The 22,216-nt window shown below is 37.7% G+C and overlaps 1 protein-coding gene across 2 annotated transcripts in view; it reads right to left on the reverse strand.

Annotated features, from left to right (window-relative positions):
* Positions 1-22,216, reverse strand: part of LOC103183053 (quiescin Q6 sulfhydryl oxidase 2) — a 59,327-nt gene that overhangs the window by 33,971 nt on the left and 3,140 nt on the right. For both annotated transcript variants that reach the window (XM_042337622.1, XM_007900299.2), the window contains exons 2-10: positions 15,956-16,056; positions 14,716-14,764; positions 13,640-13,745; positions 12,695-12,785; positions 12,199-12,344; positions 10,945-11,088; positions 9,807-9,936; positions 4,139-4,261; positions 2,243-2,393 (exon numbers count right to left, since the gene is read on the reverse strand). In XM_042337622.1, coding sequence (XP_042193556.1) covers positions 2,243-2,393; positions 4,139-4,261; positions 9,807-9,936; positions 10,945-11,088; positions 12,199-12,344; positions 12,695-12,785; positions 13,640-13,745; positions 14,716-14,764; positions 15,956-16,056 — 1,041 coding nt within the window. The remainder of the gene's footprint in view (positions 1-2,242; positions 2,394-4,138; positions 4,262-9,806; positions 9,937-10,944; positions 11,089-12,198; positions 12,345-12,694; positions 12,786-13,639; positions 13,746-14,715; positions 14,765-15,955; positions 16,057-22,216) is intronic.

A 22,216-nucleotide genomic window follows, 5' to 3' on the forward strand; every position in this document is an offset into this window, starting at 1 on the left:
TAATTTTGGATTTAACTTCAAATTGCAACCCATTTCCTTCATATCATTCAATGTGGCCATGTAACTAAAACATACTAACATAACAAAAATTGGAAGATCTTAGTAGAGATCTTCATTCACATGTTCACTCATGCGATTATATATAAATTTGCTGATATTATTGTCATACCATGTTCTGAACCACTGCCCCCCATTCACAATAAATAATCACAGGAATCTATGCCGGCATCACCTTTTGATCGCACAGCTAATAACAAAAACTCACTCTAAAATGGTTCGGGGATTATTTTACTGCAGAAATGTTGTATTCCTTACTTAGGATGTCACAATGCTAAAATCACTATTCATTAATTGAATCGCTCAGATTCTGGTGGATTCTGAAAATGGGAACAAAATTGTAGCACTGATGCAGTAGGGATTTGTTGGGGACAGGTTGTGCTTTGCTGTGCATGTAACCCATGTTGCACATGACATTGATGGTGAGGCAATAGCTGGATATTCCTCTCGTCTGTGAAGCACTTTGAGACGTCTCAAAGATGTGATAAGGTGCTATATCAAATGCAAGGATCATTACTTTGAAAAGCAAAAAAGAATCAGAAGTCCTAGTGGTAGAACATCTGAGCCATTGCCTACCTAGTATAAATTCTCCATTTTGATAAATTAATGGGAGGGGAGATGATGAAATACAAAATTCATATCCGTCACTGCAAACATTTAAGTGGGTCTGGCTTTACAATAGGAAGACAGCAAATTTAATTCCATTCATCAAAAAAAAAATTTCAATAGCCAGCAAGATTTTGTATTTTATGTAAGAATTTACAAAACACTTAATCATTGCCTTTGGTACAATGAAACGATCTCCTACACATTTTGCACAGCCTGAATACAGCAAGTCCGAATACACTACTGAAAGCCCAGTAGCTTGTTTTACTGGTGCACAAACGTTTTGTCACAAACTGTGCAAATCTTGTTGGGACTTTTCTTTGTCAGTTAAAAGATGGGATCTACACTTGATTAATATACACCATGTTTTAACATGTAATCCTCCTTATTCTTATCCTTGCTGCCTCCACCCCTGCTCCCTGCAATTTAGTTTATCCTAATCTTTAAAGTGGACAATAACCTAAACCCACCTGCAGAGTGGGATTAAAGGATGTTCACTGGATGCAAAGGATAAGTAATAAGGAGTAAAAATGTCTACACATAATCCAGCTGTCTCGATTTGACCCAATTCTTTAAATAGTGCAACAAGAGTAACTCTCAATCTATCTCATTACTTTGAGTGTCAAAGTCAGGCTGCATGGAAGCAAATAAAAGGTAAAGAGCAGATGATAATTTATTGCCACTTAATTACAAATCTGGTAGGATTACCATTGATACGATTTGTTTTTTTTTAAAAAAACTTTACATTCAAACGAAAGCCATTCTTCTGGGTCCATCTTCCAGATACATCTCTGAAGTCTGAAGGCCATGAATTAATAACAATACTTGCATTTGATACGGCTCCTTATCACTGCATTATAAACTCATCAACAAATATTAATGTGCAGTCACAAACTACATATACTACTAATTTATAGCATGATTTTAAATTAGTTTAAAATATGCTTCTTTTGTCAATTATTTAGAACTAATTTAATAGTTTTTTAGTTATCAAATTGTATTTAACAGCACCTAAACTGTGAAACCGTGGCAATTTCAAATAAATGATTTGCCCTCTCATTGAAACTGTTTAAAATTCTTGGGTACAAGATTACCGAATGAGACAGGGTTACCAGAATGAGTCCAAATGCAAATGGAATTTTCTTGTGCCACTTTCCAGATCACAAGGAACAGGCAAGAGCTTAATCCAAAGAGAACAGATGGCAAAGTGTACTACACCCTTGCAGCTCTCCCTCACTCTCTCTCATACACACACTTTTTTTTTTAAACAGTCTCCCCACATTTGAATTTGGTTTGTCTTTCCATCTTTCATGATCGGGTTCTGTGGTATATTTCATAATGTTACTGGGATTCATTCAAGAAAATTATGATAGACATGTTTTCCCTTACAAAACATAAAAGGTGCTGTCTTTATCCAAGAGTACTTGATATCCCCACGTAGGGGAGACTTCCATTAGCTCAAGGGAAATTGTATTTTAAAATATTCCATTATTGCAAGTCATTTGATCTTCGGCATAAGCAATTTCTGTTTACCAAGAAAAAGTAGCATTGAAAATTACTTTAAAATAAGGTATTTTACCAGAATTTACTAGAATTTCATGACGCTTTGCAGCTTGCACAGTCAAGGTATGGAAGAGCGTCCACAGAGAACATGGGTAGCCTCTGTATAGGGATTTGCTGCCCTGACAGCTGACCCACTGTATGCGATTTGTGAGAAACATTCCAGATATCTGCAAAAGGAATAACACACAAGTAAATGTCTGCAGAAAAGGTGGGGGGGGAATGAGAGGAAGAGAAAAAATGTTTCTTTAGAAATCTTCAAAACACTTTTCCAAACTGGAAATTTTCAGTAACAGACTGCAAGGTTGGCAAAATGTCAGCCAAGGATCCAGTAGGTGTCAGTATTCACGTGGAACAAAGAAAGGTGGTTGGGAGTGGAAATGGCACATGAAGAATGATTACTTGGGTGAGGGAGCGGAGGGTTGTCGACAGCACACGCTGGAATGTACTCCAGTAAGCCAGCATAGAAGGAAGAGAAAACATGCCAAGAACAATTAAAAAGAGGAATATTCTTGTATGCTTTGGTCTCATGGTATTTATCAAGGGTGGGTACCTTTTGTTCTTGTAGTTTTAATAGAAGGTGCAGTTAGCTTAAAGATCCACTTCAAACTACAGTATCCCTGTTCAAATTGATATTCTTTCAGAAAGATTAGAGTGAATCCCTGAGCTAAGCGGCTAACAGCAGACTTTTCAATTCGTGCAACTAATGGGTCCCTTATTAAAGCTTTAATCTGACAACATCCGGACTGTGCCACTGTGAGTGCACTTCCTGTCAGTCGATCATGGCAACGCCCTCCAGGAGGTTCATGACCTGGGTATACCCCACTTTTACAATTAAAATGCCTTATGTACATGAATGAGAAAAAAACAGTACAATTCATTTTGGTGGTTAGTACTGTACCTGAAGATATCCAAGGGATGATAACAAACTCGCTTTTTTGGGGAGATTACGCATGAAAGCAAATGCTACAAAGAACTTTATGAAAATATAATGGATTAGAAATAAAATGTGTATGCAAGAATGGCAGCTAACGTGTGCTCAAAACATCCCATAAAACAAGAATAGCCAATTGATTTAAATTTGGATTAGGAGAATATAAAATTGAATAGCCACAAGAGAAAGAATCCCCTTTTTTTAAAAAAATATAGAAGCAGGAAAGTCCCTTTACATCCACCTGCATTACAAAGTTGACAAAATCTAAAATGAATCATCAAACAATGGATAATCTGGAAATAAATAATACAATTGTATACAACAGACTGTTGGGGTTGGATTAAACCTGTATGTACTATTCCTGATTTGTGGGGACTGGGCACATTTCCTACAAGGTGGTAGATGAGTAGCTAGGTGACCTCAGGAAAATGCATTCCATTCCTAGTGACTAAAAGGCTAAATGTACATAGCACCCTAATCAAAAATACCATTTTGTTTTTAAAACAATTAAAAGGGTTCCTAATACTGTACAAAACAAATACAATATAATGTATTATATGGAAGGTATATAGGCTTTTTCCGTCAGGCAAGCCACAGACAATTGTGAATCGAGCCTGGGAACACCCTAGCCTGGATGGCTCAACCACTCGCTGGTTAAATATGGAGGGTGAATTTGGAAAGTTTTAATATAGAAGCTTTAACGAAAAGAAATATAAAAACAAAAAAGAGTAAATTGTACTCCTTAAAAACGTGAACCAAGTACCTTGATCACATCATGCAATTAGCACAAACCACTGGAGAATGGCGATATACCTAAAATAAACTTACCGCACTTGCAGCAATCAACTTTATCTTTTATTGTGGTGTTGTGCATTCAGTATTTTTATGTGAAACCCTTCATGCAACACCACTCAGCAGCTTTTTTTCTTTCTTTGCTGCTCAAGAATCCCATCCAGTATTTTGGAAGATAACAGCACTTACCCTCATTTTGTTATTGACCAAATCTAGGATTGCATCGTAAGGGATTTTGTCTAATGGAAGGCTCACGAGCCATTCCTGCAGGGTTTCCAGCAACTTCACCACCGGCTGCCGACCAGGGAACAGCTGGCCAAGACAAAAAAAAGAAAATCACCCGCCATAAATGTGGAGATCCTTCTTGAATCAAACAATGTTTAAAATGTCTTCTAATGCAAAGCCAGTCTGATAGTTATTAGCAAAGCTCCTTATTTGGGGGATGGGAGAAAAATCCTATTGTCAAGATATTGTTTCATCCAAGGACCACATCACTAAGGAAATACATAATTTATACTGAGTAATTTTGAAGTTAACCAAATGCTACTCTGCCAGCCACTGAAAGATACGTGCGCACTATTTCCTCCTATCTGTACCACCCACTGGTGTGACAGCTGAGGCTGGAACCAGTGTAATAACACCAGTTACACTTCTATAGTTTACTTCACACAAAATTGATGACTAACAAATATGAATCCAGGCCTTGAAATGCCAAAACTTCAGAGCTATATGACATTGCACTGTAGAGACAATTGAGAGCACGCAGTACATGGAGAAAACAAAGAACAGTTTATCATCTTGAGATACTAAAATTCCTGTGTACTGTAATAAAACCAAAATTATAAAGCATCAGATAATACTTAAAGACACTCACTATAGGCATCATCACAGAATATACTCAAGTCAGTTTTCACACACACCTTGACTCATCTAATCTCAGGATTGGTTTCTCATAAACCATTCAGGTTTTACTGTTTATTGCATTACCTAAGACCTTTAATGAGATTACGGCATTATGAAGATTCTTAGATATCCATTATTGTTAATGGGTTCATTCAGAAACAGTTGGTATCACCTTTGATGGCATAGCAACTCTCCATAGGCAAAACAGGTGTACCATAAATACAAATGTTAAAATGTTAAGAATGCAAAATATAAACCCAAGATGATCATTTGGATGAGAAGTTTAGAAGGAATATGATAGTTTGCAGATAGCTGTTCTGAAGGCTTGCTCAATTTACCATTGAGGGAGTAAGAGACCCCTTGTAGAGCTCAAATTTGGCTGGATTCTATACGCTTTGAGAATGACATGGCTTGGTGGGACAAATGGCTGTAACTCATTATCTTAAATGCATATAAAGACTCTGCCCACCCCACTGTCCTGTTCCTGGAATCTCTTTCTCTTAAAGCGCAGCACAATATCTACCTTGAACTTCTACAATAACAGATGCTACATTTCACTGCTCCATTAGATCGCCTTCTGTTGCTGAGGCACATCTGCCAGTTGTTTGTAGCTGGTTTTGTACTTCACGAGATTAACAAACTACATTACAATTCCCAAGAGGACCTTGCAAGCAAGTTTATTTGATTTGTGAAACAAATATATGTAATATCTCATTTATGCTTCAACCTAGTATCACAATCAGGATTTAGCATACGTTTGCAAGTGGATTAAATACATCTCCATGTATATTACTGAACAGTTCAGCAACCATATTTTCAAGAAAATATTATCTGAGTTCAATACAATTTAATTAAAATTTAATCAACATTAACTAGAATGAGGAACAGTATGAACTTAAGTCACTAGCAAATTTGATATGGTTGGTATAAAGAAATAATGACAATTGCATGCATCTTGAATGTAGTGGAATGGAATTAAATAAAACGAAGTCAGAAGCGACTTATTGAAAAAAAGATTTACATTATACTTTCTCCAGACTATAGGAATTATTTACTCTGAAGACTAAAGGTAGTAACTTTGAGAAGAAGTCCCCAAAGATATATCAATAGCATTTTTCCATTTCCAATTTGAAAAGCTTCCATTGAAGAAAGACAAGTAGAGGCGAGCATGCAAGGATCACATAGATTCTAAAAGCTAATAAGATGCACTAAATCCTAAGACAAGAAGAGCTTCAAAATAAATAAAAGAAAGGCAACTGGAAGTGCAGTACAACTTTTTTTCAGTAAAATAGACATTAGGCATATAGCACAAACTACTAGTACAGGTAATGGAACAAGGAACTGGAAATCATATAAAAAATGAACTAGACAAGGTTTGGTTATTAGATAAGATTCTAGGATATTTTATGGTAAGTTGGTTGAAGGAAACTTTTGGGAAGTTGGATGGGCAGGCGAGATGAACTAATGGTTTATTGTTGTCCGAAAGTGTTACTGGTAAACATTCAGAAAATAAAATAGAAATTTAAAGGTGGTGGCTAAATAAGGATTACCCCAGTTCTACTTGTTTGTTAGCTCTGGGTTGATTCAGCACAACAGAAAAGCAGAAGAGTTTTGATTTGAATGACATGGACTCAATTATAGGTCCATTTTCCAAACCAGCTCCAGAAGATGGTTTCAGAATAAAATCAATGTACATATTAGGACAATTGCAGCTAATGCAAAAAAGTGATACACTATGTATATAAAAAAAACAATTAGAAGGTCTCTAACTGTCCTCAAAGGATTTATTACTGGAGAACCAGTTACACTGCAGCCTCTAATAGGAAAAGAAACAAACCAATGTTTGGCGCTGGACTTTCCTTGACTTGAGGCCAGGGAGAAAGAATTCAAACTGTAATTTCAGGGACCAGCTCCAAAATCACTATCACTAAAAGTGAATTTGCATTGTCTTGTGCATTGGGGTGTAAGAAAACAATGATTCTATTTTAATTTAATATCCAAATGTAGAGCAACATGATTTAAATATTTTCATTTCAGCATGGTAGTGTTCCTTAAAATCCCATCTGACAATTTAAACCTGACAATCTTGAAGAGTCTGGCGTTTTGAAAAAATTAGTCTGAAAAGCCTGATAATCCCTGCTGTCAGTTTGAGGGTCAAATCTGTAGATGGCCTGTTTTCCTTTAAGAAAGTGCAGCGTTAATCTGGCTATTACATTATCTCTCTGAATACTCTCAGCCAACCAAACGCGGTTTAGGTGGAAAGATATTTGGGACTAAAGATTGTGCCACTATATAAAATGCATGATTCGTCAACTTTAGAGGATCATGTGTACATCCAAAAAAATCCACAAAGAACTCAGTTGGTATTATTTATTCCCCCCTCCCAAATTAATTATTAAGTTCCGCAAACATTGGAAAACTAACAAAAATGCATACGCCCACCCCCCTCCCCCAATACATTAACAAACAACAGCAACATATAATCCCTTTAAGTGCTACTTTCTTTAGAGAACAGCTAGAATTTTTTTTTCTTGTGGTTTTTTTCCCCCAGAGCTGAGTGCTGTGGGCACTTAGGATAATTCCCAGGAGACCTCCAAAGCTATTGAAAATATGCCATCTAGAGAGTAAGACTCCTTTTTGAACATTCTGTGTGTGTTGGATGGCATGAGTCAAGAGAGCATTTTTAAAATTGTAGGACTGCAAGCACATCCTGACTGTGCCAGTATCAGATTCAATAATAATAATAATCCTTGCATTTGATATAGCACCTCATCACATCTTCGAGACGTCTCAAAGCGCTTCATAGAATATACTGTAAATTATTCAAGGCTGGCTGTTCCTTCACATTCTTAGGAACTTAGCTACTGAATTGAGGCCCTGGATTTAAAATCCTATGCATAATTTCTTGAAAGCTTCACTCCTAAAGAAAGCCTACCTTAACTTTTGAGTTTTTAGTGTGCCATTAACCTCTACATACTAAATAAAGGAGAATTTCAACACCAATTAAAGAGAAAACAAGATCGAATGGCTTCAAAATTGTTGAAACAGTAACTGGGCTCTGTAGGACAATTTCAAAAATCTAGACAATTTCCCTAGTTTGACTTTTCAATATTCCCCAGTTATTCAAAAGAAATTGTTTTCATTTAGTGTTCAGCTTGTTTTCTCCTTTAACTTCCTCTGCAGGAAGCTCCACTCACTTTTATACAGAGTACGTATGAATAGCTAAGACCAGCTATTCCCCCCAAAAGTATCAATATTTCAAGCAGTAATTTAAAGAGTAAATTTTAAAAAAAGCCTTTAAAACAGAGGTCAGCCATTTGCATGCGACGAAGAATGATATGCTGCGATCTGCTAGGCGGGAAGGGTGCATAAAGTAAGATAACCAGGTCAGTTCATTGCTCGGTTCGTTGCTTTCTTCCAATCCCCATAGAATGTCTCGGAATCAGAAGTCACCCTCCCGTGGCCTGTGGAGAATTACACCACTTGTCCCAAATGAATACTGTACAGATTCTCAACAGCGAGTGTTCAAGCTAGCCACCATCTGCTTTGTAAGGCTACTAGGTCACCCCAGAAAATCTGCATTTTTAAATCTGTCTGTGGTTTCAGGATAAGAAATAATTAGTACTCCCCCCACCCACCCTCAGAAGACTGTAAATGACCCAGATCTGACTGGATTGAGATGATAAACAAAAATCACTGTTATTGTGCATTTTAATCCTCCTTGTACACATTCACAAACTTCATTGGTAAATACATAATATAATTTTAACAGTCGAACGTCTAAGCAGACTAACATGCTTCTGATGTTTAACTGTTTAAACCAATTGGTTTAATAGATATAAAAAAAAGCTTTGCTTGTACAGCCTTTATTACTCTTTGCTTAGACATTTAGGTTTAACAGCATTTACATGGGTGCAAATCAATTGCTGTTGGAAAGGATTTCAGTTCTATAAGTGAGTAATTTTGGAAATCTCTCTAAAGAGTAATAGCACAGGACAATAACAAGGACGCAACATCGGCACAGAATGTTGACATGGATATGGAATCTCCACACTATGACTTTCCAATCTCCCCATCTCGCCTCAGGGAACCGGCACGGACCTCACTATGTAACAATTTTTGTTAATTCTTTAGATGCAAATAATGTTAAAACTGGAAAAAATATCCATTTAAAATAATTTCAGCTCCAAATAGATTTTCATATTCTGCTCAAACAGTAGAATACAGAACTCATTTTATTCCCCGCTAAAATACGCCAATATTAATCAAGATTAATACAAGTTCAACTTGACAATTCTGGTTGAACTTTCAGTTTATTTCTAAAATTTAACCTCTCTCTATATACATATATATTATACATATATATATATATATATATATAATTAGCTGGCTTAGAGAAACCCTTTTCAGGTGAATTTGGATCTTCTTCAATTCTTTATCTTCAGCAGTGGAATGGAACAGGTGGATGGATAATCTTATAATATAAAACTATATTTCTTGTAAATTCTCCCAATGAAATAAGCGATAAAAAAGTTGTAAAAGCGGTGAAGTTCTTGTGTCTGAGGAAAATTAGGTGGCCCGTTGGGAGGTAAATCATGCTTTTTTCCAGCATATAAATCTGAGTAGATATTTTGCAGAAAGTTCTCTAAGGCATTTAGAGTCAATCCCTGATCTTAATCTCCTAAAACAGAGAATGTTGAGTGACGTTTCTTCAATCACCACAACGCTCTTGATTTCTACTCTGTTATTAAATAGTTAGTATATGCTGGAGGAAAAACCTTACTTCGTAGACACTTTATGTACTGATTATTCAGTTGGTGCACTTGTGCAGATAAGAGTTTCCACATACTGGAGACCTGAGGTTTATGGTCTAAGCTCCACACCTTTCCTCAGTTTAAGCAAAGACATGAATTCAATGTCAGTGCTAAAAATCATCCGACTATTGTGGACTTACCTTCGAAAGGATTGCAACAAAATCCTTCAAGGTCTTCAATTCTGATCCCTCCAATATTTTGTGACTAGCAAGCTCTACGCGTAGGAGATAATGCAAACCAGACTCCAGGTCAGCCATATACATCTTCCTCCTGAAAAAAAAAGTTTCGGGTTTATTTTCTATGTCAACCAAACTTGTAAAAACACCTTCAGATGATTTGGGTTAAAAAGGTTGCACAAAAATACTTTAAAAACAATTTAGATAATGGGCAAAGAGAAGAAATTGTGCACCAATATAGATTTGATAAATATGCTACAATAAATTTTACTTTCGAGCTGCCTTGTTTTTTTTAAAAAAAAATCTGTACATCGATAAATAAAGAAGCCAAATCAAGGCATCTGACGGAACCTGGTTTGTATTCCAAATAAAGAGCAACATTAGCTCTCAGCAATCTTCACCTACCGAGTTTAAAGCTCTCATAAATTTCCATTACTGGCAAAATAGTAATGCTGCTATTTTTTCCTCCAGTTACTTCTATTTTGTCCATACAAAAACCACATTGGGCTTGTGTAATATATGAAGCTGCACTACCCTGCCCACCCATCAGGTGGCGGAACTGTATTCTCACAGCACAGCTGTTTTCCAGCCTCCCAGATCATTCTACCTGGTTTATATTTCCCTCCTGTTTTATCCTCAAATTCAAATTAAATTGATTGCTCAACTTATGGGACCGTGGCTGACACAGATTAGTTGCTGTGTTAGCCCACATAGCCTATTATTTTTTTTTTTGATTATGTGAACACAATACAAGTTATCATTCAATTTCATTCCCCTAAAAAAAATATGAATTTGTTGCCATTGGTTAGCAAGTCAGGTTGTGGACATTCCCACAGAATAACAATAATATAACGCCATGCACGTTGGGAGGACATCTCAAAGTGTTTCATACAACAGACTGGGAGCTTTTCACACGGTCCAATGCCTCAAAATCAACTGAGTTGGTAAATCTGATTCCCAATTAAGAGAAAAACAGATATTATAAGGCAACCTTCCAACCTGACACATTGCAAACAGACGATATTTCATTTTGTCTCAGGCAGTACTAGATCAAGGCCACTAATTATTAACTGCTCTAAATAAACTAACTGAGCATACTTACTTGTCAAACTCCTTCCACACATTCAGAGACGTATGGGTATCTTCATTTTGGCTAACGGGTAGAGTCCTTAAAGAGGAGAGTCTTTTTGTAACCCCAGACAGTGACTTTATGTAGGAAGAAAAGAATGACCGCAGGGGCTTCTGCCTGTTTCAGAAAACAAACATTTAATCATTAAATGACGGGCCAAATCAAAACAAATATTTTATGGTAGTTAGTAATTTAATTCTTTACATGACTTTCCAGTCATGATTTACCAATTCTTTATTTATTTATTAAATAAATAAATTGATCACTTCAAGCCACGACTGGTTGTGGGACACTGCTGTACGCAATTGGCTGCCGCGTTTCGCCCACAAAATATACAGTCAATCCGCTTTATAGTATATTCTGTGAAGCGCTTTGAGACGTCTAGAAGACATTAAATGTGCTGTATAAAATGCAAGGATTATTATTGTTATTATGCCAAATTCGTAGGTATCAGTTTGTAGCACTTTCATCTCTGGTGCCAACTTTCGCACATCGGGATTTGAGCTCGCAGTCTAGGCTTCATTTCAATGCACTACTGGAGAGAGCTACATTGTTGGGAGGCGACATCCTTCAGATCAGATATTTAAACACTGGGTATCTTTTGCTTGTATAAGTGGAAGTTAAAGATCTTACAAAAAGAGAAGGGCGTTTCTTTATGTCCAAACCAATAATCCTCCAGATTAAATTATGTCATTTGCCTCATGGCTGCTTTGGGGCTTTTTCTACGTGACAAATGGCTGCAGTTTTTGCGTACAAAATAAAATCACAGTAATTTCTGCAACTTGCTTCAACACGTTTTGATGTTAAAGATACTATAAAAAGCCAAGATCTTTTATCTGTATCTAAATAGACAGATAATAATCCTTGCATTTGATATAGCGCCTTATCATGTCTTCGAGACGTCTCAAACTAATCATTAATAATTTTGACAGAACGATGTACTATATATGTTTTTACTTAGTTCAAATTTGCAGCCAAAAATACACGCAAAAAATGCACAAGGACTGATAAAACCAATTATATTTGAAATCTTTCTTGCCAGCTCAATATTTCTGGGAAGGGAGTTAAAAAACACCAAGGTTACTGTGGATAAAATCAGTGGTAGGTTTTGAGATAGCTTCTAAAGAGTAAAAACTTCCAAAAACCTGCTCCTGTGCAGTTTCCTATTGTGTTATGATTGACAACAGATTTCTTTTGTTTTTCTATCACATTAGCAACATCACTTACATATAGACTAATCCATGGGAACCATTGGGATGGAACACGTAACAAGAAGGCACAGAATTGATGCCAAGCTTCTCCATTAATTTTTGGTCGACATCTAGCCCCCGTTTCACGACAATATTTTCATACTGCATCAAATCAAGGATTACCTGCACGAAAGGAAACATGAAGATTTGAAATCTATAAAATCAGAGCTGGATATTAAACAGCAAATTTCAGATATTTAGTCGTAGCTGCTTTTCAACTCTTTCACGTTTTAAAGTCAAACAAGAGATCAGAGAGAGAAGAATGCAAGATGCGCAATAGATGCTGACAAAGCTAAGCATAAATATGCTAAAAATGTAAATTCTTTTAAAGCAACAAAACCGTAAAAAAAAATTATTCCTGTCACATTGATATGTAGAACAAAATTACTAATTAAGCAGTGCACCACTTTGTTCTTGGAGAAAGGTCGGGGGGTGGGGGGGTTGGAGGGAACAAAGGAGGAGAGAAAACTCACCTCTCGACCTACGTAAGACGATTCTTTTTCAAACACAACAGCTGTATAATGCTTCTGAGGTTTGTCCAATAAGGACAGAATAGAACTAGAACTAAAAGAAAAATATTTTAATGACCTTACATTAAAAGAAGCATATATTGTCAGTCATGTAACAATCTGCACTTCAATGTTAAAAAAGGGTTATATCTTTTTACATGACAAAATTGATAACCAGAACACAATGCACATACATTGTTCAACAGATTTCTCAATAATCCTGCAGTAAGTGTTTAAAAAAGTTAATCCCCATGTAAAAATTAGGACAGAAACAGTGTATCATTTGTGCTGATGAATGCAGTTACTGTCAAACCAGTTTGTAGATACTACTTAGGGGACTGAATCAAAGTGGTCTTATGCAAATTTTCACAGGCCCACATATAGACACCCACTAGACTCCACCACCTCATTGGTGAGGAGGAATCTGTGGCCTAAGCCCAGTGTTGGTAAATGTGCTAGAAGTCTAGCTGGAGTCCACACGGAGGCCTGGCAATGTGGAAATTGGTAATGCACTAGCGGTAAGTGCATTTAAAATCACTTTGAATTAAAGATGTGTGTGCACTTACTGGGTTAAAAAAGAAAAAAAAAACAAGAGGGACCACTGGTTGCATTAGACCTGTGGTTGCTGAATAGAGGTAGTTCATTAGGGAAAATAGGTCAGGGCTATTCCATGGTGGTGGTTGATAGCAGGTGGTTGCTGAATAGAGGTGGTTGTTTTAACAGGTTTGACTATATTCACAGTAACCTCTGGGAGCACAGTATTCATTTATTGCCTTCAAGGGTGACATATCTTTTTCTATTTTGTCAAGGATTATGTCCCTTTTGGAAATCTAGATTAGATTATGTCCACTTTTGGATCTTGACAGCAGGTAACTGGCATCACTCAAGAATGGAAGTATGTAGAAATACCTGGCTGCTTCCAGCTCGGGCCAAGCAGGTGGCTTATTCTCACTGGTGTGATTTTGTAGAAAATCGATCATTATTTGCCGTACGGTCTGCAATTCTCGATCTGGCCCTATAAAGCAACAACATAGCACAGAAATGGAAAGTGTTACTATGCCACACCCAGGACTCAACTCGGTCAACAAATCTTTTATATTCACACATGGAACTAAACTGGAAGCCATATTTAAATTTCGTAAACCTTTTGAACTCACCAACATTATACTACTATCGTTGGGCTAGACAGCCCACTTTCAAGAATCAATGCCAATTAAAATGTACCCAGTAAAATATAAACCTACTCATCTCCCATACAGATAGATTGTGTGATTTCTCCTCATGTTGAGGACCTGAATCCTTTTAGGCATACAAGTGCCAATTTGCATCAGTTCATTCAGTACTCAATAAAGCATAACCTCCCCAAGAAACTCCATTCATTCATCTCAAATATTATTTCCCTATCCTCCCCCAGTGACACAAAACAGTACCTATAGATGCTTATGCTTTGGAGAAAAAAATTACGAGATTGTTTTATTTGAGGGGATGAAAGGAGAAAAGGAATTACCACATCTTCCAAAAAAAAATCTTTCACCCAGAACAGTGGGGCGTCCATCATTTTCCATTACAGTTTCTGCTACAACAGGAAATAGGGGTCCCTATTTAAGTCAGTTGCACTTTGTCATTGAAAGTTTCAGAATCAACAACTGTAAATGATGGGAAAAATACATTCTCTACCCACCACTTGTCTCCAACAATTCCCATAGCTCCAGAAGAAAAAAAAATTGGTCATTCAATTCATGACTACTTGTGGGACATTGTGGTTTGCAAAATGGCCTTTTTCCAATCACTTCAAATCCTGTCATCCGCTTTGAGAGTCTCCGATGTAAAAGGTGTGGTATCAAATGCAAGAATTATCATCATTCTTATTATTCAACAAAAAGGATTATTATATTCTTTAACATTTGACCTGGTTTAAAGGAAGCCACATGGAACACAGATTTTAAATTCCTGTGAACAATGTAAAACCATGTTTCAAACAGTACCTTTATAATTCTCCCCCACTGTGAATTGGGTTGCAAGTGCTTTGAAGTACTGCAAGGGAAAAAATAAAATAACAGCTTTATAATAATTCGATCCAGAATGGTGGAAACAAATTTCTCCCACAGACAAGTTTGCTTTGACATATTTAACAGAAACCCAATTATTGTGGTATCAAATTTAAGCAGCAAATCCTAAGAGAAATAGCCCTTAAAGTTCGCCCATTAACCCAACAACGGAAATGTCTCAATTCTTCAATTACAACAGAAACTACAGAAAATAGAATTTTACTACACGACGAATGATAATCACATGGTCCAGAGATTTACGTGCAACAGTTCTCAATTATTACTACTACAACTAGCATTTATACCGTGCCCTTCATGCGTCTTGGGAGTGTGTAATAGCAGTGGAAAGCATTGTGGTTTCACACTGGGCTGGAAAAAGAGGGGAGGTGACCGAAGCCACAGCTGAAGAAGAAAGTCTTCAAGTGAGATGTGAGAGGGGACAAGACAGAAGGATTGAGGCTGAGTTCCAGAGATTCAGGATATAGTGGCTGAAAGTACCGCTGCCACTTGTGAAGTGGAGCGGTTGAGGGACGTGCAAAGGACCCGAGCCAGCTGAGAGAAGGCGGCGGGTTGTGGAGTAGTGTGTGAGCAGATCAAAGAGGTGCCTGGACATGAAGTGATTTGAAAGTGAGAATCTTGTAATAGATCTACAACAGGGAGCCAGTTGAGACTCATCATTTGGACCTTGTTTAGTGAAGCACATTGGAGGTGTGTAAGAAAAACTGAGGCAGGAGGTGACAAAGGTGCTATATCAAATTCAAGGATCATCATTACAACATTGGTTTAGTTGTTTGTAGTAAAAATGCTCACAGCCAGTACTGGCTTCAGCAAGCATATACTTTAAGCCACGTTTAGAGTGAAATACTATCATGCTTTTAGAGCCACATTATTCTTTTTGAAAGAATTGATCAAAATGAAGAGAAAAGCCTTTATGCAATTCATGAGGCAACTGCTCATCTCCACACAAACGTAAGTGAGGAGAAAGGGAAATCAAATTTCATCAAAACAGATGGTACACTGTGGAATCCAACACCAGCATGTAACAAACACCTGTAACAAACGGCCTCACTTCTTTATATCTAAAATGCCTGCAGGTTCATACGTAGCTTCAAAGAGAAAGTATTACAGCTGAGGTGCAGAGCTTATAGCTCTAATAAGTTTTCAGTTAGTACCTTACCCGGAAGGTTGGATAGAAATGAATCCCAAATTCTTTACAGGTAGCAAAGTTGTTTTCATCAGCACAATCAAGCACACCTATTCGCATGGCCAACTCCCAGTCTAGGAAGTAAAACAAACATAAAAAAGTTACGTTTTCTGGATTAACATTCAGACCTATAGTCTTTAGGTGTTTCAGCTGCAGTTAGATTTGTATTCAGTTCAGTAATGAAGGGGAGACAGTGCCAGTAGGGGGTTCCTACAGTAGCAAACATGTGTTTCAACATGTGTTTAAATAGAGCTGGATTTTGGACATAGAGGTACACACACTGAAATGTTTTCGCCGTCACCATATAAAGCTCACACTTGTGTGAGGCACTGAATCAGGCTTGGGAATATATACCTGAGCAGGAGTCAAGGCATACAAATTGTGCAGCAAAATCTGCTCTATGGGCCATCACAAATTGTAATTCATCTTTATTGCAAATCAGATGTACAGGCAAGCATCCATCCTGCTTGTAACAATTATACACAGGTCCTAAATGACTGGTGTCAAAATGGCACATTATAGAAAAAATTTAGATGAATTAATGAATAATGGGCACGAACGGTACCAATAACAGAATGGTCCTATCGTGCTGTGCCCAGCACTCCCTAAATCAAACTGAAACCTGCAGGAACAAACAAGGCACACACAGTACAGTTCGCAAAGGTTTATCTTTATGCTTCATCTCCAACTTTATAACAATGATCCCGGCACTTGAAATAATGCCTAACATTGAAAAGGTCTCCAAGTTCTTCAAAGTTTCTATTAAGCATAGTGACTGAATTGAAATTAGCCTAACTCAGTTTATACTACTACAACAACTTGCATTCATATAGCACCTTTCACATCAGGAAGCCACGGAATTTAGTGCGGGAGGACACGAGCTGCAGAGCTCCAAACAATCTGCAGCTTGTGGAGGGAAGTGTTGGGAAGTCCGGCAAACAGGGAATTAGCATAATCAAGCTTGGATGTGTGGGACATTGCTGTGCAAATTGGGCTGTTCACCGACAAATACACAGTCAATCCATTTCACAGACAACACTGTGAAGTGCTTTGGGATATCCTCCCAACGTGAAAAGTCCTACATCAAATGCAAGGATTATTACTATAATAAACGGGTAAGGGAATAACACGTAGAACAGACATTAAAGATAAAAGCAGAGTTGCAAATGTGCACGGAGATGAAGATGAACAGCAAACGGAATAAACTCTATACGCACACGTGCAAATAAATCATGGGACCAGAGTAAGAGCACAATGTTGCAATAGTGCACAAAAAGGCACAGAAATTAGCAACAAAATTAACTCAACTTTATTTGCAACACATGTCAAAGTGGATTATGGAACCAGTAGAAAAGTTACATTCTTTTTTTTGATGACTCCCATCCTTGTAGCACTGAGACGAGCCATTAACATTGTGATCCACAACCCAGCGAGACGTTTAGTGTCAGCCCTCAAAAATTGCAATCGTTGAGTCCATGCAAGCATCCAGTAGCAGATGGACATCCATTTACAATGAATACAACAGTTTCTGTAAGAATTCAGTCAAATGAAAAGCTTGGCTGCCTCCACAGCAGCCGCCTGCTTCCACCTGTCTGTATCCACAAACACTGTGAATAGGAGCTCTGTCATGCTAATGTAGAATAGGGCACTGCACAACAATGTGATCTGTAGCCGTAATCAATTCTGGTTTCTACGGATAGCAGCTTGAGGTGCTTATTCTATCCACAGAGTATAAAGACCCACAGTGAAGAAATGGGGAGGAATAAAACAGCAGCTTGTTCTTAAAGGACTGCCGTGAGCACATTAACATTAGCATGCTAACATGGTGCTAGAATATTCTGAATCTGATTTGTTAGAAATAAAAGGAGTTACAAAGTTAAAGTGCCAATTACAAGAATTGGATCAAAACTATTTTTCTTTAAGTTTGAAGTGCAAATAGGCATTATCGGACAGGATTTAAAACTCGTTTTTAAAAAATTAGAACAATGGCCAAGTCATAGAGGAAGCAAGTAACATTTTAAAGCATAGAAAATCTAATACTGACTACATCCTGAGGAGAAAGGGAATACAAGATAGAACAGGAGACATCTTACAAATTACTCTATCGTTCTTTACTGCTGATCTGGAAAAGCAAATGTTTGCCTTGTTGCACAGACAATCGAGTTTATAATCAATACCACAATCCTAGAAGTCAGCAAACGGCGCAAAGTTCCACAACTACCACCTCTTAGCAGCTCAGATTCTAAGTAAGGTAAACAGTAATAGAGAATGTGTGATAAACACAAACCTGTGAACCTGGCCAATGCACCCAATGCAGTGACACAACTGAGCTAGTAGTTAGCAAGAGACTGGGGTCCTTCACCAGATATATTAATATGCATCTTGGATACTGGTTATATTTTTGCTGCCACTGTAAAACTAGAAAATAGGACTGTACTTAAATCAAGAGTGCAAGAATATAAACAGTAGAGGAGAATTCTGCACAATGTAGGACAATCTAAAAACACTCACTTTCCACGCCTTGCCCCCTAGCACTATAGTATCTCACAACACTATCTACCCAAATCAGTCAAGTGACTCCCAACATGAGTTTGCTAATATTCCTTTCTTACTTTTGCCCAATTAATGCTGACAGATGTTAAACTGAATTGACAGTTGAACTAACAACCGGGTTCAACAAATCTTCAGCTAGATTAGCTTATTATCTGTTAAATTTTAAACTATTGAAATTCAGTTTCGACTAAAATAATGGACCATTTAGCAATTATTAACATTTGTACATGTTATTGGCACAGTTCCTTGGCTAAGTCAACCCACACGACAGTCTGCAGAATGCCACTGCAAGTTATCCAAGAGCAGTCGGGTGCAACCATTTTTCGAGCGTATCCTCCTTAGTGTGTAGTGATTAGGTCTCTATTCTGTGCCCAGCAAACAGTGAGCCAAGATGACCAACTCTATAAGAAACTTGAGATGCAAACCCACACACTGTAAACCCATTGCCAGAAGTGTCCTGTGAAAGTGTAACTTCCTAGGTAGTTCAAGCAGTAAAAGTTCACTTCAATGAACGAACGGGCTGCAATTAATTGATCATTGGAAGTAAACTCTTTCCTGCTTTAATCTTGAGGGAAGAATAGTTCCATCAAATAATTGACAGTGTGAGCTGTTGGGTAAAAGCATATCTAGAGGCAGAACAGATACTGCCCTCCTTAATCACTCAGAGCATATTAAATGATACAAAGAGTTTAGTGCCACAATCTAAATTCGACATAAGGACGTTGAATGTAAATCAGCACACCTAACTAAGTACTCAGTACACTTTTAAATATTTACAAAAAAAATCTCCTGAAGTAGCTCTCATAGATGTACACACGGATTCTCACACCAGCTCCACAGACATATAGGAAGTAATTCTGAAATATCTAATCTGCCCAATTCCACCATTCCAGTTCAGGGAACATGCTATAAACTGCTTGCTTCAGAAAATGGAGAATGAGAGAATAGAATAAACAAAGAAAAAGGGAAATATGTGGGAACATTAGTGCCCAAACAATGAACTCTAATGTGGTCTCATTGTTTTCTTACCCATTTCATTGATATCAATCCTAACCATAAACAGTCATCACATTCATAAAATAATAAAAGCATTTGATATAGTGCCCTACCACATAATCAAAACACCTCAAAGTGCTTTACAAGATTTTACTGCAAGGTGCAGCGACTGTTTATTTTTAGGCAAGTGTGACAGGTGATCCTCTGTGTTTGACAGGAGAAACTATTTCACTCTTATCCATTACTGGCTATCATAAACACACTCGGCAGTTTGATAGTTTTCCATTTGTACATAATAAAACCTAATGTAAACAATTGATTGTTAAGGGCAAACTAATGTAAATATTATTTAGATACGAGGAAATTAAAACCAATGTAATCCTGGTTTGACATGAAGTTAAAACTATTATATACTGGACTGTTATGAGGAAATTACCACATAACAGTTGCAAACACTCATCATTTCGTCTGGACATACAAATCAGACTCTGACACATGGTCAGCAAAAACAAACCAAGGTTATTAAAGAATTCCTGTGCAACAATTTCAAAGCTACAGATTCACCTCAGCGTTAGGAGGACTCTATAAACATCTTAAAAATGTATTTTTCACAGATAGCTCTCTGAAACCCTGAATCAGATTAACGTACTATAACTACTCCAGGGGATCTGTTAGGCTCTAGATATCTCACTGACACGGCATTTTTGGAGAATCCAATTATTAGATGCAATTTATTCTCAATTAATTCTCACAATTTATTCTATATTGATTACATGCTGCATTTACCTGATGTCAAATTGGCGATGTAAGTCTATTTCCCATTGGCGGTTGTGTACATCAAAAGAGGAGACTTCTACAAGCACCTCCAATGATAGCATTGCACCAGCAGCATGAACAGAATAAGACTCTCCACAAGTTGTTAAGAATAGCCATTCATCAGAACATGCTCACACTGAGAGAGAAGGCTGAGACTCATGGGTGGTAAGTTATTACGCTTGAAGAAAGACGCTCAAACTCCTCTTGACTGCTGCAACATGTCTGTTTGCTAAGACCGAATTAATCTAATACAGGGACATGAAATTTCTTCCCTCCCCCAAATGATCTGGCATAGTTTCACAGGCACTTGCAGCAGCTACAGATTTCTCAATCTTGCCCCCACCTTTCCTAACTAACTGGATCGTTGAGCAACCCTGTGGTTCTTTTACTGGCAAGGATCAGCAAACTCAGCACAGGCTTTTCAGAGAGCTGTGGTTTTTATGGTTCATTACCACACAAAGTAATGAATTTCTCACCTGACCCTTTTGGCAGTAAATGGTTTGGTTCAGCCAGAATCTAAATCTCAATAAAACCAAATGCCATTTAAAAATGTACAAGTCCTGCAAAGTTCTCCCAATAAGTGGTCCTGCAAGATGAGTACATATCCATTTACAGAAAGAGTGTATTTCTGGCTTTTATCGCATGAGATGTGTCATCCTTCAGATGAGACGTTAAACCGAATCCCTATCTGTCTGCTCAGGTGGATGTTAAAGATCCTGTGGCACTATTTGAAAAGAGACAAGAATTTCTTCTAGTGTCCTGGTCAAAAATCCCCCAAATAAAATTGATCTTTCACTTCATGACTGTTTGACGTTGATCATTGCTGTGCACAAATTGACTGCTGTTTGAGCCAACAAAAGACACACAGAGTAGAGTGGGTGTTCTGAAAGGATGGGATCAGATGGGCCAAAGGTCCTTCATCCAGACCAATCTTGTGAAGTATAAGCACACAAATCAATTTTCCTCTGTAACAGCATTCCCATCTCTGAATCAGAAGATTTGGGGGGGGGTTCAAGATTGGATGTTAAAGATTTTATGGCACCATTCAAAAAGGGGAGTTTTGCCAGGCCAATAATTCCCAATAAAATTGGTAATTCACTTAGTGGCTGTTTGTGGGATGTTGCTTTAAGAAAATTAGCTGCCATGTTGGCCTATAAAATACACACATACAGTAAATCCTTTGAAGCCTTTCAGACATTTTGCTGACACAAGGCATGAAAGCAAATGCAAGTATTAAACCCCCCACTGCTGCACATTAAATGCTGCACTACAGGATTAAGCTACAAGGGCACACAAGTTTCTAAAAAAGGCATTTAGCTGAATAATAAGTAAGCGGGGCCAGATTTGAGGAAACAGTAGATATGGCAACTTCATACTGAAGAACAATTGATTACGCATGCATTTGAAAGAACAGGTCGCTGGAAGGTAGAAGGTGCAGTCAAAAAGGATAATTTTGCAATGGCCTTAGTTAGACGGGCCAATGGAGCCGGGCATGGATGGGCTCACGAAGTTTGGCGCAGGAGAGAAGGCAGGATGCAGAGTTCCAGAGTTTGCAGAGAATACAACAGGTGCTGGTGTTGAAGTCGAGGCTCGAGATAAAGGCAAACCGAGAATTGCATTTTGTTGCGGGTAATGTAGTGATGGAGGGGAGCAGTGTTGAGGAGATTGTCCATTTTTGCTTTTTTTTCTGAGGCCTGGCAACCAGGAGATAATTAGTTCAGCAATTTTGTACATACACACATGCCACATGCACACCTCTCTGCAGTCCAACCTTCATAAGCAGGTGTAAGTCATACTGACCCGGGCAATTTGGCATCTGCTGTTGCACATTTAAGGTACCAGAAACTCTCAAAAACATTTTAATGAATT

This window comes from Callorhinchus milii, unplaced genomic scaffold (genome assembly GCF_018977255.1).
Source record: "Callorhinchus milii isolate IMCB2004 unplaced genomic scaffold, IMCB_Cmil_1.0 Scaffold8, whole genome shotgun sequence".
Taxonomy (NCBI): domain Eukaryota; kingdom Metazoa; phylum Chordata; class Chondrichthyes; order Chimaeriformes; family Callorhinchidae; genus Callorhinchus; species Callorhinchus milii.